At 46.0% G+C, this 16,565-nt stretch overlaps 1 protein-coding gene across 2 annotated transcripts in view; it reads left to right on the top strand.

The window, feature by feature from the left end:
• The window catches only part of ACSS2 (acyl-CoA synthetase short chain family member 2), a 196,116-nt gene that overhangs the window by 164,233 nt on the left and 15,318 nt on the right, over positions 1–16,565 (top strand). Inside the window, exons 16-17 of one of the 2 annotated variants that reach the window (XM_029611497.1) lie at positions 590–657; positions 839–952. In XM_029611497.1, the coding sequence (XP_029467357.1) occupies positions 590–621 (32 nt within the window). In that variant the 3' untranslated portion in view covers positions 622–657; positions 839–952. Of the gene's footprint in view, positions 1–589; positions 658–838; positions 1,016–1,351; positions 1,427–16,565 lie in introns of those variants that run through there. The other variant, XM_029611496.1, reaches the window with a different exon arrangement.

Raw genomic sequence — 16,565 nt, forward strand, 5'->3', positions numbered from 1 at the left:
TTTTGTTTCTCTGATTCCATCTACTGTTAAGGAGGCAAAACCCACTTGTCTGGACTGATCTGTGGTAGTACGGGAATGAAAATTAGCAGGTAAGAACCAATTTTCCTTTATCCACTCTCCAATCTTTAGGTACTGTAACTAATTTTAATGATAGTTTTCAGGTTACTAACAGTAGCTCTTCAATATCATTTTTCAGTTCTTTCAGCACTCTGGGATGTATACCATATGGTTCAGGTGATTTGCTACTTTTTAGTTTGTCAATTTGCTTTAATATATCTTCCAGTTTCACTGAGATTTGTTTCAGTTCCTTTGAATCATTATCTTTAAATATCACTTCTGGCATGTTATCTGCCTTGCATCTTCATCAGTAAAGACCGAAGCAAAGAATAAATTATATAATCTCTCCGCTATGGCCTTGTTCTCTCTTAGCGCCCCATTTACTCCTTGATTATTTAATGGTCCAACTGACGTTCTCGCAGGCTTTTTGCTGGTTAAACATCCTGACTACATTACAATCAAACTCAACTAGCACAAGCAAATAATCCTTCTGGCATCCCATACCCATCCCTCTGACTGTTCTCTCCTTTAGATTTTAGAGAGCAAAGATACCTGACCCACTAAAGTGGCCCTGTCCTCAACGTCTATCTTGACTAGATTGTAAGTTCCACAGAGTGGGGATTATTTTTTGTGTCTGTACAGCTCTGCATACACCTTGTAGCACTATATAAATGTTTAGTAGTAGCAGTAGTAAATGGATTTAAAAATTGTCCTTCTACTTTCCTGAATTCCATCCCCAAAACTCAGGTTTATGTGTCAGAATATTTGCTTTTCTTTTCAGGTCATCTGTTGAGTACTGCAGAAGTGGAGTCTGCCCTTGTAGAACATGCTGCTGTGGCTGAGGCTGCAGTCGTCAGCCACCCACACCCTGTAAAAGGAGAATGTCTTTATTGCTTTGTGACCCTGAGAGATGGGCAAGAATTCAATGCATCTCTGACAGAGGAACTCAAGAAACTGGGTAATCAACCACATACTAACAGGCTATAGAGCAGTGTTTCCCAACCCTCTCCTGGAAGCACACACAATCAGTTGGGTTTTCAGGATATCTATAATGAATATGCATGAGATAGATTTGCATACCCTAGAACATCGGCATTAACCAGCTACATTTAGACTCCACCCTCAGAACACACCCAGCTCTGCCTCTATTTATTCAGTAAAATGTTACCCAGATAAAAATTTCACCAGTTAGTAGGACTTGGGAGAGAATAGAAACTGAAATGTCAGGGTTTGGTTAGATAACTTAAGTACCTAGACAAACTCTTTTCACTATCAGTCATTTTGTATTTTACAGTTAGGAGAAAGATTGGACCAATTGCAACCCCAGACTACATACAGAATGCTCCTGGCTTGCCAAAAACACGATCAGGTATGAATGTCTTCTGTCCTGTCTATGGTCTGTTAGTGAACAGGGTAATATATTTAAGTGAATCTTTTCATTGTGACTGCTAATCTAAGTCCAACTGGGTTGGGCCTTTGGTGGTTGTAATGCCGATGATATGAAACTCAAAGTGGATAGACTCAGGTGTAACAGTGGAGATGGTGCAGGCAAAAACAAAAGAATGCCCAATCCTGTTGCAGTGCCATAAACTCCATTTGATTGCTGGCTTTTCCTTCACTTCTTTGCAACTAAGAATCCTGGTTTTTAGGATATGTGACCTGTGCAGCCACATAAGGTGCCATATTCAAGAGAGCACGACTGCCCCCCTCCCTCTCACACTCTTCCATACGATGTCTGTAGGAAAGGGACTCAGGGATATGGTAGTAGGATGATGTGGTCATAGTACTGCCTAAGTGTAAGATTAGGGGTATAGCAACAAGGTGAAAAGATCTCCAAGCTATGACGAAATCACAGTTGCAAAAACCAAAATGGAACCTGCAGTTACAGGAGTTCTAGGAACCATGAGAGGGCCAAAAGTATGCCAGAAAGAAAGAGTGGTAGAACAAAATAGCAAGGTGCTAAACCAGGAAAGATGTAGGGTGGGAGGAGAAAGGTTTAATTTTTTTCTCTTTTAAAAAATTTTTTTTTTGGGGTGGGGGGAATAAAACACACCAGTATAACAGAAAAAAAGCAGGGTAAGAGGAACAGGCTGGGCAGTAACAGATTATAGCAGAATAACACAGCAAGGTGCTGACTGAACCAGGAGAGAGGCAGAGCATAAGGAGCAGGCAAGGTAACAGCAGCGGCAAGAGAGGCAAATGAGAAAAATATAGCAAGGGGATGAAGGTACAAACCATTGGTATTGGTTCAACATATCTGTGCTTTCAGTCTTTCTGCCATTTGATTGGAAATTCTGGGAAACACAGCAAAGGGAGATAGATTTTAATAAAAACTAACTTTTCAAAAAACTTTGGCACCAGCTGTGAATGATTAAGGCTCACATTGTCCCTTGCTATTGAGAAGACTTTTTTGTTAGGCACACTGGTTGATGGGTAGGAAAGGTAATGCTGGGCTAACTTGGCTAGATCTGGTGAGACTGCAGATTTGTGTGCCCAATACACCAACAAATCTGTAGCCATGTCCTCGATAGGTTTTGTGAGATAGTGTGTCACAGAAATTTAGAACATAAAAATTGTTATACTGGGTCAGACCAAGGGTCCATCAAGCCCAGTATCCTGTTTCTAACAGTGGCCAATCCAAGTCACAAGTACCTGGCAAGTACCCAAACATTAAATAAATTGCAAGCTACTATTGCTTAATAATTAATAGCAATTTATGGATTTTTCCTCTAGGAACTTATCCAAATCTTTTTTAAACCCAGCTATACTAACTGCAGTAATCACATCCTCTGGCAATAAATTCCAGAGCTTAACTATGTGTTGAGTGAAAAATAATTTCTTCAATTTGTTTTAAATGAGCTGCTTGCTAACTTCATGGAGTGCCCCCTAGCCCTTCTGTTATCTGAGAGAGTAAATAACTGATTTCACGATTTTGTAGACCTCTATCATATCCCGCCTCAATCGTCTCTTCTCCAAACTGAACAACCCTGACTTCCTTAGCCTTATCTCATAGGGCACTTATCATTTTAGTCGCACTTCTCTGCACTTTCTGGCGGGGTCTCCTTTGCTGGGGTGGGATGACTGTCTCTACTGCCAGCAGCTGTATGGCCTGTAATAGTTCTATTGTGGCAACATACCTGATCCCAATTCTGAACAGGTTAATGTGCTTTCCCTGTACGTACCGGATCAGTCCAGACTCCTGGGTTTTGCCTCCGCACCAGCAGATGGAGACAGAGTAAGATTTGACAGGCTCTGCCATAAATACCAGGGTGCCACCCATAGCCTGTCAGTATTACTCTGTCTCCAGCAGATGATCCAGGTGCATGGCCCACAATCTACACTGATTTAAAAAAAAGAGATAGCTAGTCAGTGGTTTGTTTCGTTTTCTTTTTCTAATTAAGTTAAAAAATAGGAATAGAAGAAGAAGAAGTTTCAGAAGGCAGAGAGCAGCGCCGGTCTGAGCTTCCCAGGGGGTTGGCAGGTCCTGAGGAGACCACCCCCCCTGGTTCTGTAGGCTGCTGAGGCTAAGGGTTGAGGACCCTGCTGGTTATTCTCAGCCCAGCTGGGGTGATACCAGGGACCTACTTGTAGGTGATGGTAGCTGAGAGACTGATGAGGTTGGATAGGGAGTAATAGTGTCTGACAATCTGAAAGTAGCAAATAGCAAAGTTCTGTGACACAGCAATGGCTAAGGCCAGAAGGATTTTGGGATGCATAGAAAGAGGCATAACCAGCAGGAAAAAAAGAGGTGATAATGCCCTGGTACAGGTCTTTGGAAACTCACCTGGATACTGTGTTCAGTTCTGGAGAGCATATCTCAAAAAGGATATAGAGAGAATGGAAGCAGTCAAAAAACAAAAAGATGACCAAAATAGTGTGAGGTCTACACCAAAAGACTTATGAGATGAGCCTATAAAACTTAAATATGTATGCCCTGGAGGAGAGGAGAGAGAGAGAGGAAATATGAGTAAGAATTTAAATACCTCTAAAGTATAAATGATTATAATGGATTCAGGAATTGCCTTGCTTACTAATTTAATGATGTACAAGAAAAGTAAATAACCCCCCTCCCCCCCACCCAAAAAAAAATCTGTTGTCATTCTGGCCCTCAGAACATTAAACTGGGAGTGGGGGAAGAGCCAGAGCATTCAGAGGAGCAATACCAGACTGTGAAAGCCACTATCCCCTTGTTGCAGAAGTGGACCCTTGGGCGGAAGGGGGGGGTGGGGTTGGCTCAACCTACAGGGAGGAGCCCTGCAGGTCTCCACCATCAGCAGGCAGAGCTGGCTGAAGCAGAGGCCCAACTGGAGCTTCAGCAGTACCAGCTCTCGTTCCCCTTAGGTTGAGCCCTCAGGTGCCAGGGACGGCTGGACTTAGGTGCGGGCCTCTGTGGAGGTGAAAGATCTATCACATAGAAGATGATGTGGGTCAGCACAGTAAGAGAAGGTGGAGTCAGGTCAAGCAGCGGTCAGGGTAGGCGCCAGGCGATCAAAATCAGGTTCAAGCTGTGGTCAGAGGCAGGCAGAGTTCTCTCAGAGGTCATGATTCAGGTAGTGGTCTTGGCAGGCAGATTTCAGACAATAACTACACAGGCAGAGGTCAGTGGCAGGCAGAGGGACCACAGGAGCAGGAAGGGACACTGAAGGACAGATGAGGGGAAGACTGGCAACGAAGACAAAAACTCAAGATGAACCAGACTGCCAACAGAACCAGGAACAAGACTCGGGAACATACAGCAGGAACCAGGAAACGCAGAGGAAATGCACTTCTCCAAAGAGATGACCTATTGCTGAGGCAAAGGGGCTACTGTAGCTGAGACCTTTTATGGTCTCCCGGTGATGATGTCATTCATGGGTGCCATTCTTCTGTTCCCACCACTAGCCCTTTAATAAAGGGAGAAACAAGCGCATGCATAGGGAGGGTCCGGACAGCTTGGGGCATTGGATGCAGGCCGAGCCCTGTGGCCTGTCATGCAAGCAGAGAGGGAGCCATAGCGGTGTTGCAGGAGGGACAGAGGCGGCGGAATGCGGTCGTCTTCCCCGGCATCTAGCAGCATTGGAGCATGGTCAGGGCTGGAAGTGGGTGTGGCAGCTTGCGGGGGGGCGCAAGCCGTCAAGCTCATCACCCCTGTGATGAAACAGGAGTTTTAACTGTTAGTATTATAGATCTGTAATGTAAAACTCCTTTTACTTGAGAACAATTTTTTTCTGATGATCTTGAGCTGGACAGCACATGGCAGTATAACATAGACACCAGCAGCTGGTGCTGATGGGTTAAATCCCAGAGTCAGAACAAGCTAATGACATCACTCTGCTGCTGAGGCTCTGAGAAAGTGATAGTTAAAACTGGCTGAGAGAATGACAGCTGGAAAGAGCTGACAGACAGAGAGAAAGAGAGACCTGTTTTAGCTGGGAAGTACAGCTGTGTTTTGGCAGCAAAATGTTTCTCAGGATCCTCAAATCTGACAAAGAGATGCAGCATTTGATTTTGTAGACAAACTGATGTAAGTACAGCGGTTAATATAATTTTTTTTTTCATGTTTGTTTGCAGCTTTTCAAGGTCACTGTAAATCAGAGCTTCCCAAACCTTTCATCAATGTGACCTCATTATAGCACTTCAAAATTCACATGTCCCTAGAAAAAATGAATTAACAGGGGTACAGGCCCCCTCTAACAATCAATCCATTCTCAATATCCCTGCACTCCAGCTTATCCTCTTTCAACCTCCACCCTCTCTAGTTGATCCTTTTTCTCAATCTCTACCCCTCCTCAATCTCTACCCCTCCTCAATCATCCTCCTTCAGAGGACCCCCTCTTTCAACTTCCATTCCTCCAGCTGATCTCCTCATATATCCCCCCAGTTCCTCTCACCCTCCCAGCCCATCCCTTCTCTCACCTCCTCCATCCCTTTTTGCATCACCCAGCTGATCCTCCCCATCCCAAGCTCTTCTTATAACCCTAACTGATCCTTTGTCATTCCCTACCTTTCACTCCAGCCCTATTCCTTCCTCACTCTCATTCCCATCCCCTTCTCCCCAAATTTTCTCTCACACAATCCCAGCTGATCCTCTCACTCCCAGCTCCTCTATTATGGCCTCCAGTTTGACCTTCTGGCATTCCCCCTCTGTCACCCTCCACAGCCAATCCCTTATCCACTTTATCAAACCTTCAAGTTCCTCATCTGATCTCTCCTTTCAAACAACCCTTCCTCCAAATATCCCCCTGGTCAACATTCTACTTTGGACTTTGACCCAAAGGTGGATGACAGTTGGTAAGACAAGAGGGCAAACTGCTGACAGGGGCAATTTTTCCTCTCGGTTAGGTTCATTGATGGGTGAAGAGAGATGAACAGTGACAATCTCCACCAGTTCATGCACACTCAGCCCTCCCCTTCCCTCATGGCTGGTCCCAAGCCCAACTGTGATCTGCAAGAAGCTACAGTATTAGTAGTGAAAGTCAAATGGGGTTTATGAAGTATTGCAAGCTCATAGGTCCTGCAGCAGTCCTGATTCTTCTTCATGCAGGGCTTCCTGTTACCACGAATTCATGCAAGGGGAGTGCTGCTGCATGGCCTGTGAATGAATGCTGGCTCACAGGCTTCATGCTGACTTCCATTACTAATGTTGCTGGCAGTGCCTGAAGAGTGCTGCCATTTGAGGTACTTGTGACCCCAGCTGAAAATGTTATGACCCCATTTGGGGTCCTGACCCACATTTTGAGAAGTACTTCTGTATATCCTTTTTAATAATAAACTTATTAGTTTATTAGCACTGTGTTTTGAGACTGGTTAGTGACCCAGTATTTTAGTAAATGGACTGTGAATGCCTTTTTTTGAGAGTCTGTGACCTCAGTGTTCGCAGAAAATCGAGGATTAGCTTGTGGGCAGATTTCTTGCCCATAGACAAGCAGGAACCTAGTTGGCAGATAGTAAGCTGCCAGGAGAAGAACGCAGGTGGGCAGCTGCAGGTGAGACCTATGCAGTGCTTGCTGGGATCCTGATGGGTGGTAGGGATAGCATAAGGACATTATATGACACCCAGGATCTGTGCAGGCCACCCTACAAATCTCTAAATCCCCTGCCGAGAGTTAGGTATTTCTTACCTGCTCCTGGCACTTCCAGAGTTGCTCTGACAAGCTTTCGAAAGCTAAAACAGCTCTTCTTTAAATTGGGATAGAATGAGCAAGAGCTTGAGACATTGATTGTTACTGTATTATGGAAAAAAAGTTGCAAACACCACATCAAGCAAGAGACTGAAAGTTCTTTTATGTTAACCCTTTATTCATTTATATGCGCATGGGAAGTCAGCGTGAAATGTTGACTTGACTCCAAATTGACATGGCATATGCAAAGAGAAGCCTAGTGGTTAGAGCAGTGGGCTTCGACCCAGAGAAACCAGGGTTCAAATCCTGTTGTCTCTGCTTGTGACCTTGAGCAAGTCACATTGCCTTAGGTACAAAATTAGATTGTAAGCCCTGTGGGGATAGGGAAATACCTACAGTACCTGAATGTAATCTGCTTTGATGTACACTTTGAAGTGCAGAAAAGTGTAATATTAAAAAAAAAAAAATCTAAATAAATAAACTTTCTTACCAAGATAAAATGTTAAGATGAGCGCTTTTTGTTTGAAGATGAAAGGGTGAAGACATCTGCATTCCTAACTACTCTGGGAAAGCTAATTTAACCTTGAAAACATCCTGCTGGAGACTGTTTACAGCCTCCCTTTTTAATCACCAGTGAAGCAAAGAAACATTTGTCTGTCCTTATCTTGTACCAGACAACTCATACTGTTTCTGGGACCTCAAGGTGCAAAAGTTTAAACAAACAATGTATTTCCCTTTGAAATTCTTTATTGAAAAGGAACTAAACCATTTTAACTATTTCAACAGCAGCTTCTAAGGGGGACTCTTCTGGTTACTCTTGTTGTGGACTCAGACAAAACGTTGAGACTTTTATTTTGTTGGTACTAATTTATGGGTCAAATCATCCACAAAATACCCAATTTATGGGTACCAAGATAAAAATGTATCCAGATGTTTTTCGTACAACTCTACTTAAATGTAAACCTTTTTTGTCAATGCATAGTGCAGTGCAAAGTAAGATGGTAACTTTTAAACAGGTGTATGAGCGCACATGTGCGCACGTTCGTCGGCTCGCACCCAGGGGTGCAGCCATTTTATAACATACGAACGTATATGGATGCATGTTATAGCCTGACTGCATGCACATGTGCACACAATTTTAAGTGGATGTGTGCCTATGCGTGCAAATGCCACTTCTACCACATAAGTGGGGGAATTTTAAGACACGCATGCCAACGCTATTATCAGTTTTACCAGTTTGTTCCCAGTTCGCCAAGTTAAGGAATAGGATTTCCAGATCCCTCTAGTTTAATAGCCTCCCTTCTCCCCGGTTAGCCCTGACCCATAAAACTCCTCTGATGTGTTTACTTTTTTTCTGTTTTACAATTTACGTGCCATCCATATCAGAAGTAAAGTTACACAGCAGGGGACCCACCGCGTATCTAAGAACAAAGCGGAATATAAATCTAAATAAATAAATAAAATAAACATAAGAACATGCCATACTGGGTCAGACCAAGGGTTACATCAAGCCCAGCATCCTGTTTCCAATAGTGGCCAATCCAGGCCATAAGAACCTGGCAAGTACCCAAAAACTAAGTCTATTCCATGCTACTGTTGCTAGTAATAGCAGTGGCTATTTTCTAAGTCAACTTAATTGATAGCAGGTAATGGACTTCTCCTCCAAGAACTTATCCAATCCTTTTTTAAACACAGCTATACTAACTGCAATAACCACATCCCCTGGCAACAAATTCCAAAGTTTAATTGTGCGTTGAGTGAAAAAGAACTTTCTCCAATTAGTTTTAAATGTGCCACATGCTAACTTCATGGAGTGCCCCCTAGTCTTTCTATTATCTGAAAGAGTAAATAACAGATTCACATCTACCCATTCTAGACCTCTCATAATTTTAAACACCTCTATCATATCCCCTCTCAGCCGTCTCTTCTCCAAGCTGAACAGTCCTAACCTCTTTAGTCTTTCCTCATAGGGGAGCTGTTCCATTCCCTTTATCATTTTGGTTGCCCTTCTCTGTACCTTCTCCATCGCAATTATATCTTTTTTGAAATGCGGCAACCAGAATTGTACACAGTATTCAAGGTGCGGTCTCACCATGGAGCGATTATAGAGACATTGACATTTTCCATTTCATTCACCATTCCCTTTCTAACAATTCCCAACATTTTGTTTGCTTTTTTGACTGCCGCAGCACACTGAGCCGACTATTTTAAAGTATTATCCACTATGATGCCTAGATCTTTTTCCTGGGTGGTAGTTCCTAATATGGAACCTAACATCGTGTAACTATGGCATGGGTTATTTTTCCCTATATTTTATCCACATTAAATTTCATCTGCCATTTGAATGCCCAATTTTCCTGTCTCACAAGTTCTTCCTGCAATTTATCACAATCTGCTTGTGATTTCCCTGTACGTACCAGGATCAGTCCAGACTGCTGGGTTATGCCTCCCTTCCAGCAGATGGAGTCAGAGAAAAGCTGAAAAGCACCTCCCATATACCCTGGTGTGCCACCTGCGATCCCTCAGTATTTCTCTGACTCCAGCAGATTGAGAGGCATAACCTGCGGTCCTGTTTCTATCTAAATTTCCTGGGACTTTCTCCCGACAGGTTTGATTTCTGATGAAAGCCTTTGACTAGATCAATTTTATAAAAAAAAAAAAAAGATGTTAGTTGATTTTGATCTCTGCAAAACCTTTAGCAGTAAGCAAAGCAGCTAGCTGCAGGCAGGCGAGGCAGGGCATTGCCCTACAGCCGTTTTCCCGGAGAGTTGTACACTAGCCCGGTGAGCTGAGGGGGAAAACTTACCAGTAGGCCGGTCACTCTCCCCCTCCTTGGACAGTTCAGAGATGCACAATTCCTCTGTTTCTTTAGCCTGGCTGTTCAGTGAGGGCTGAGAGAAAAAAAAAAAAATGAAGGAATTTACTTTTAAAAGCGCCTGGTTCCTTCCTCAGCCCTAGCCTGCCACGTTCTCCCGGGCCTCCGGAGGGGGTGGAGTGTTCACCCGGCTGCTTCGCGCGTTTTCCCGATGCCACGTGGGACAGTGTGTACTGCTTGTGGGGAGCCGGGGACCCGGCTCTCCCGCGAAGGCCTCTGCTCCCGGTGTATTTCAGGGGGCAAGGAGCCTTCGCGGCGATCAATTTCGGCACGGGGGGTGGCCGTACAGCGTCCGCGTGGATCGTGCGGCGGGCAGTCAGCTGGGAGGCAGAGGCCTGGCTCGCTCCAGATCGGCACAGGAGCAGTGGCCATCTTGCCTCCATCGGACGGAGTTGCTGATTTGTCTGATTTGTCCCCGCCGGCCCTAAGCCCACAACGACCGCGCAGTTTACCATCAGACTCGACTCCTCCTCCGACCTTACCCCCGGGGGGCCCTTAAAGCGGCAGCACCCATTTTCCTCACAATTTGTGTTACTTTTGCATAAGGCGTATATAGAAGCAGAGACTTACTGGGAATCCCAGTCTCCTAGCCAGGCTAAACTTTTTAGGGCTTCTACAGACCAGGGGAGGTCTGAACCTCGCACTGCTCGCTCTGCTCCGGGGGATGGGCTGCCTGGCCCTCTTACTCCTGCGGATCCGGGGACTCAGGACCCCTCCACTCCGGATGTGGGCGATGAGGTAGACAGTGCCATTCCGGTGGAGGGGGATGATCCGCAGGTGCTCCGTTTGTTCCGCAGAGAAGAACTGGATCCTTTAATTTCCCATGTGCTTCAGGAACTGGAGATCCCCGTTCCGCAAGCTGTGCCGGACTCTTCTCCAGGAGATTCAGTTTTGGCGGGGCTTCGGGCCCCACCCCAAACTTTTCCTTTCCATCCAAAGCTTTTTCAGCTGGTGACCCGTGAATGGGAAACTCCTGAGGCCTCCTTGAGAGTTAGTAGGGCCATGGAAAAACTTTACCCGCTTCCTAATGAATCTCTCGACCTGCTTAAGATTCCTAAGGTAGATTCGGTGGTCACGGCCATAGGCAAGCATACAACTATCCCGGTGACGGGAGGAACAGCGCTCAAGGACCTCCAGAATAGAAAACTGGAAGTGTTACTTAAGCGGATTTTTGAAGTGTCCACCTTGGGGGTGTGGGCCCGCAGTATGTAGCAGCCTCATGCAGAGAGCTACTCTCCGTTGGGTTCAACAGATGCTCACGGCCCAGGACCTTCCCCCGGGAAAGGTTGAGCAGGTGAACCGAATGGACCAGCGGTAGCCTATACGGCAGATGTTCTTTATGATATCCTTCGTACTTCGGCACGCACTATGTCTTCGGCGGTGTCGCAAGGCGCCTGCTATGGCTCCGTAACTGGTCAGCGGATGCCTCTTCTAAATCTCAGCTGGGTTCCTTTCCCTTCCGGGGCAAACTGCTATTTGGAGACAAGCTCGAGCAGCTCATAAAAGCCTTGGGGGGCAACAAGGTTTACAAGCTACCGGAAGACAAACCCAGGTCCGCCTGCTCGCCCAGTACCTATAGGGGCCGTTTTCGGGGGCAACGCCATTTCCGGTCTGTTAGGGGTTCTTCTTCTTATACCCCTAGGCAGCTGGCTACACGGGCGCAATCATGGGCATATTCCTTTTGTGGCAGACGGTCTCAGCGTGCTGGAGCCTCCCATGCCTTCACCCACAACAACAAAAGACCCCAATGAAGGGGGGCCGGCCCATTCCTCAGTTCCAAAGATCGGGGGCCGACTCTCCCGGTTTCGCGAGGAATGGGTCAAGATTACCTCAGACCATTGGGTTCTAGATATTATAAGTCGCGGTTACGCTTGGATTTTGCTTGACCCCCTTTGGGATCTCTTCCTAGAATCTCCCTGCGGGCCTCAGCAGAAGCAGCAAGCGGTGCTCCAAACATTATCCCGGTTGAAGACTCTAGGAGCCATTGTTTCGGTTCCCGGGACCGAACGCCGGACCAGTCGCTACTCCATTCATTTCGTGGTGCCCAAATAGGAGGGATCCTTCCGGCCGATCTTGGACCTCGATTTCAAATGGAGACGTTGAGATCGGTCATTGCGGCAGTCCACAAAGGCGAATTTTTGGCTTCTTTGGATTTGACGGAAGCTTACCTCCACATAGGGATCCAAGAACACTATCAGAGGTTTCTGCGGTTCATGATCATGGGACAGCATTACCAGTTTTGCTCCCTGCCCTTCGGGCTGTCGACGGCTCCCCGAGTGTTCACCAAGGTAATGGTAGTAGTGGCAGCGAGCCTTCAGCGGGAAGGGATCTTGGTACATCCCTACCTGGATGACTGGCTCATACGAGCGAAGTTGGAGGTCCTCTGCAAGGAAGCGGTTCGTTCGGTTTTGCGTCACATACAGTCCCTAGGATGGGTCGTCAATTGTGCAAACAGCCAGCTGGTTCCATCCCAGGTATTGGAGTTTTTAGGAGCCCGCTTTGACACCGCCGTGGGCAAGGTTTCACTGCCTCTGTTGCAAATGGAACGGTTGATGTCTCAGGTACAGCGCCTGTTGTCTCTTCCATCACCCGTGGTGTGGGACTATTTGCAGGTTCTTGGTTTTATGGCATCTACCCTGGAATTGGTTCCTTGGGCTTTTGCGCATATAAGACCTTTGCAGAGGGCGCTGCTTTCTCGTTTGGATCCCAAGTCGGAAGAATTCCACCTACCATTGCCTCTACTAGAACCGGCCAGATCCAGTCTGGATTGGTGGCTAACTCCGGATCACTTACTTCAAGTGGTAGACCTGGAGAATCCTCAATGGATAATTGTGACGACCGATGCCAGCCTATCCGGTTGGGGGGCGGTCTGTCAATCAAGGTCAGCACAGGGTCTTTGGACGCCATCGCAGACCAAGTGGTCCATCAATCACTTAGAGACCAGGGCGGTTCATCTGGCGCTACAACAATTTCTACCCCTGGTCCACCACCAGGCAGTAAGGATTCTCTCCAACAATGCGACCACCGTGGCTTACATAAACCGTCAAAGTGGGTACAAGAAGTTGCCACGTGGCCGATGAAGCGGACATGTTAATGACCTGGGCAGAACGCAATCTGGCCTGCATTGCTGCGTCTCACATAGCCGGGGTCAACAACGTTCAGACGGACTTCCTCAGCTGACAGTGGCTAGATCCCGGAGAATGGGAGCTGTCCGGGGAAGCAATGCGGCTGATCTCGAGCCGGTGGGGGACCCCCTGTCTAGACTTAATGGCGACTCATCTGAACGCGAAGGCGTCACGTTTTTTTCAGTAGCAGAAGGGATCATGGATCAGAAGGGGTGGATGCCCTGGTTCTTCCTTGGCTGTCGCACATTTTCCTTTGTGTTTCCTCTTTGGCCATTGGTGGGAAAGGTATTGCGACACATAGAATCTCACCAGGGGCCGGTGATTCTGGTGGCTCCAGAGTGGCCGCGAAGACCGTGGTTCGCCGATCTGATCAACCTAGCGGTGGACGGTCCTTTGCGCCTCGGTCACCTGCCGAACCTGCTCCAGCAGGGTCCAGTATTTTTCGATCAGGCCACCCGCTTCTGTCTAGCGGCTTGGCTTATGAGAGGAGACAGTTAAGGAAGAAGGGTTACTTGGAGGCGGTTATTACCACCCTTCTCTGGGCAAGGAAAACTTCTACATCTATCACCTACATTCGGGTATGGAAAGTGTTTGGTTCTTGATGCTGTGGGTTGTTTGTCCCCGCGACAGGCCACTATTGTTCACATTCTTGCCTTCTTGCAGGACGGCTTACGGAAGGGCTTGGCGTACAGTTCGCTCCGAGTGCAGGTAGCAGCCTTGGGCTGTTTTCGTGGTAAGGTTGATGGTGCTTCCATTGTTGCTCACCCGGATGTGGCACGATTCTTGAAGGGGGCCAAGCACTTGAAGCCTCCAGTGCACGCGAACTGTCCGTCCTGGAGTTTAAATTTGGTTCTCCATAGCCTTTGCGGGTCCCCCTTTGAGCCTTTGAAGCGGGCCTCGTTGAAGGATTTAACGCTTAAAACGGTGTTTCTCGTGGCTATCTGTTCGGCTAGACGAGTTTCGGAGCTCCAAGCCTTGTCATGTCGAGAGCCCTTTCTGCGTATATCTGATTCGGGGATTTCTCTTCAGACAGTGACCTCATTCCTTCCGAAGGTAGTCTCGGCATTTCATGTCAACCAGTCAGTCGAGTTGCCAGCATCCTCTGATGAGGATAAGGATCTGAGGAGGTTGGATGTCCGTAGAGTCCTTTTGCGGTACTTGGAGATTACTAATCCGTTTAGATTGTCTGATCATCTTTTTGTTTTGTGGCGCGGTCCTAAGAAAAGGACTAATGCTTCTAAAGCTACTATTGCCCGCTGGTTGAAAGATGCTATTGCTTCAGTTTACATATGTCATGGGCGCCCAGTACCGGGAGGGTCTTAAGGCGCATTCTCTTAGGTCACAAGCAGCGTCATGGGCAGAAAGCCAATGTGTCTCGCCCCAAGAGATTTGTCGGGCGGCCACTTGGAAATCATTGCACACGTTTGCTAAACATTACCGGTTGGATGTACGGGATCTGAAGGTGGATTCTTTTGGCAGGGGTGTGCTTCGCGCGGGGCTCTCCAGACCCCACCCCTTTTAAGGCAGCTTGGGTACATCCCAGCAGTCTGGACTGATCCTGGTACATACTGGGAAAGGAAAATTAGTTCTTGCCTGTTAATTTTCGTTCCTGTAGTACCAAGGATCAGTCCAGACGCCCGCCCATAGGCAGGAGAGTCCATTCAGCTATTTGTATTTCTCTTGGCAGATTTTTTTCAAAGATTACACATCTCCGCGACAAACTTCCTTTTGTCATCAGTTATAGTTGTTTTAAGACGTTAATACAAGTTCTATTTTTTCAATAGTTTTAGGTTTGACTTGATCTAGTTATTGGTTGGTAAAACAACATAAAATAAAATAATTATAATAACAGCCATTCATTCTGCTTTGATATTGATTATACTGAGGGATCGCAGGTGGTACATCAGGTTATATGGGGGGTGCTTTTTAGCTTTTCTCTGACTCCATCTGCTGGAAGGGAGGCATAACCCAGCAGTCTGGACTGATCCTTGGTACTACAGAAACGAAAACTAACAGGTAAGAACTAATTTTCCTTTAACTACTCTGAACAATTTTGTATCATCTGCAGATTTGATTACCTCACTCGTCGTATTTCTTTCCAGATCATTTATAAATATATTGAAAAGTAAGGGTCCCAATACAGATCCCTGAGGCACTCCACTGCCCACTCTCTTCCACTAAGAAAATTGTCCATTATCTATAGGCAAATTTCAAGGTGAAATCCAGGAACACCCATGCTCCACCCAGACCACACCCATGCCCCACCCCTTTTTCAGAACTTTACATTTGTGCATGTAGCGGGAGATACGCATGTACTCAAGCAGCTTTTAAAATCTGCTCGGCTTGCGCCAGCCCAACATATTTGCCTATCTCCCGGTCTTGGCGCGCATCAGGCTTTTAAAATTCACCTTTAAGACAGCAAAGTTTGCTCTCAAGTATCCTGCTAATAACTGATGTACACGTTACTGCATCATTCTTACAGATTACCCCCTGTATTTTTGCCAGTTTAGAAACTCAAGCCCTCTCTGTTGGAGACATTGTGGGGGACTCGGGACTTATTTACATATGTGGTGTAATTGTTGGGACTTTTGGTCAAACATACATGCTATAGCAGAAACTATTGTAGGTCGTTAGTAGTGCTGACTCCCCAGCTATGTTTATTAGAAAGCTGGTGTGAACAAGACCATTCTAGACATATTGAAAGGTTGGGGTGTCATTTGTTTAATGTGGGGTGCTTGACTATTGCTAAGTTTTGGAAAATGTCCCCTCAAATGGCTTTTTGGACAAATATAGTTGCTGAGATTGTAGTAATAGAACACATAACTTTTGCTTTAAAGGGCAAATTCCAGGAGTACGATGATATTTATTTATTTATTTATTTATAGATTCTTTTATACCGAGGTACGTATAGTTATACATCACTTCGGTTTACAGGGAAACAATAAATTAGCAACAGGCTTTACATATAACAGTTTAAACAGTAGAACAGTAGAACATCAGAAACAGATATATGGAGTCGATACTGGAACTGGCACACCTCTATTCTTTAGTTTACAGCCTTATTCAAGAGACATTTATCGTTTATTGTACCATTGTGTGTCTTGGAAATTAAGTTTAAAAAAAAAAAGCATCCTGTTAAATGTTGTATTGGGTATAAAGATCTTGGATATGTATTTTGGGAGCCTAATCGATTATCAGTTCCCTGTACTTACCCGGGTCAGCCCAGACTCCTGGGTTTTGCCTCCCCTCCAGCAGATGGAGACAGAGAAGTTTTTACGGACTCCATCCTATACCCCTGAGGTGGAGTCTGTCAGTATTTCTCTGTCTCCAGCAGATGGTGGAGGTACAAAACCCTGAGTCTGGTTAGGTGTGTGTTAGTGTTGTTAACTTTGGAAAAAAAAGAAAAGC

This window comes from Rhinatrema bivittatum, chromosome 8 (genome assembly GCF_901001135.1).
Source record: "Rhinatrema bivittatum chromosome 8, aRhiBiv1.1, whole genome shotgun sequence".
In the NCBI taxonomy this organism is placed as follows: domain Eukaryota; kingdom Metazoa; phylum Chordata; class Amphibia; order Gymnophiona; family Rhinatrematidae; genus Rhinatrema; species Rhinatrema bivittatum.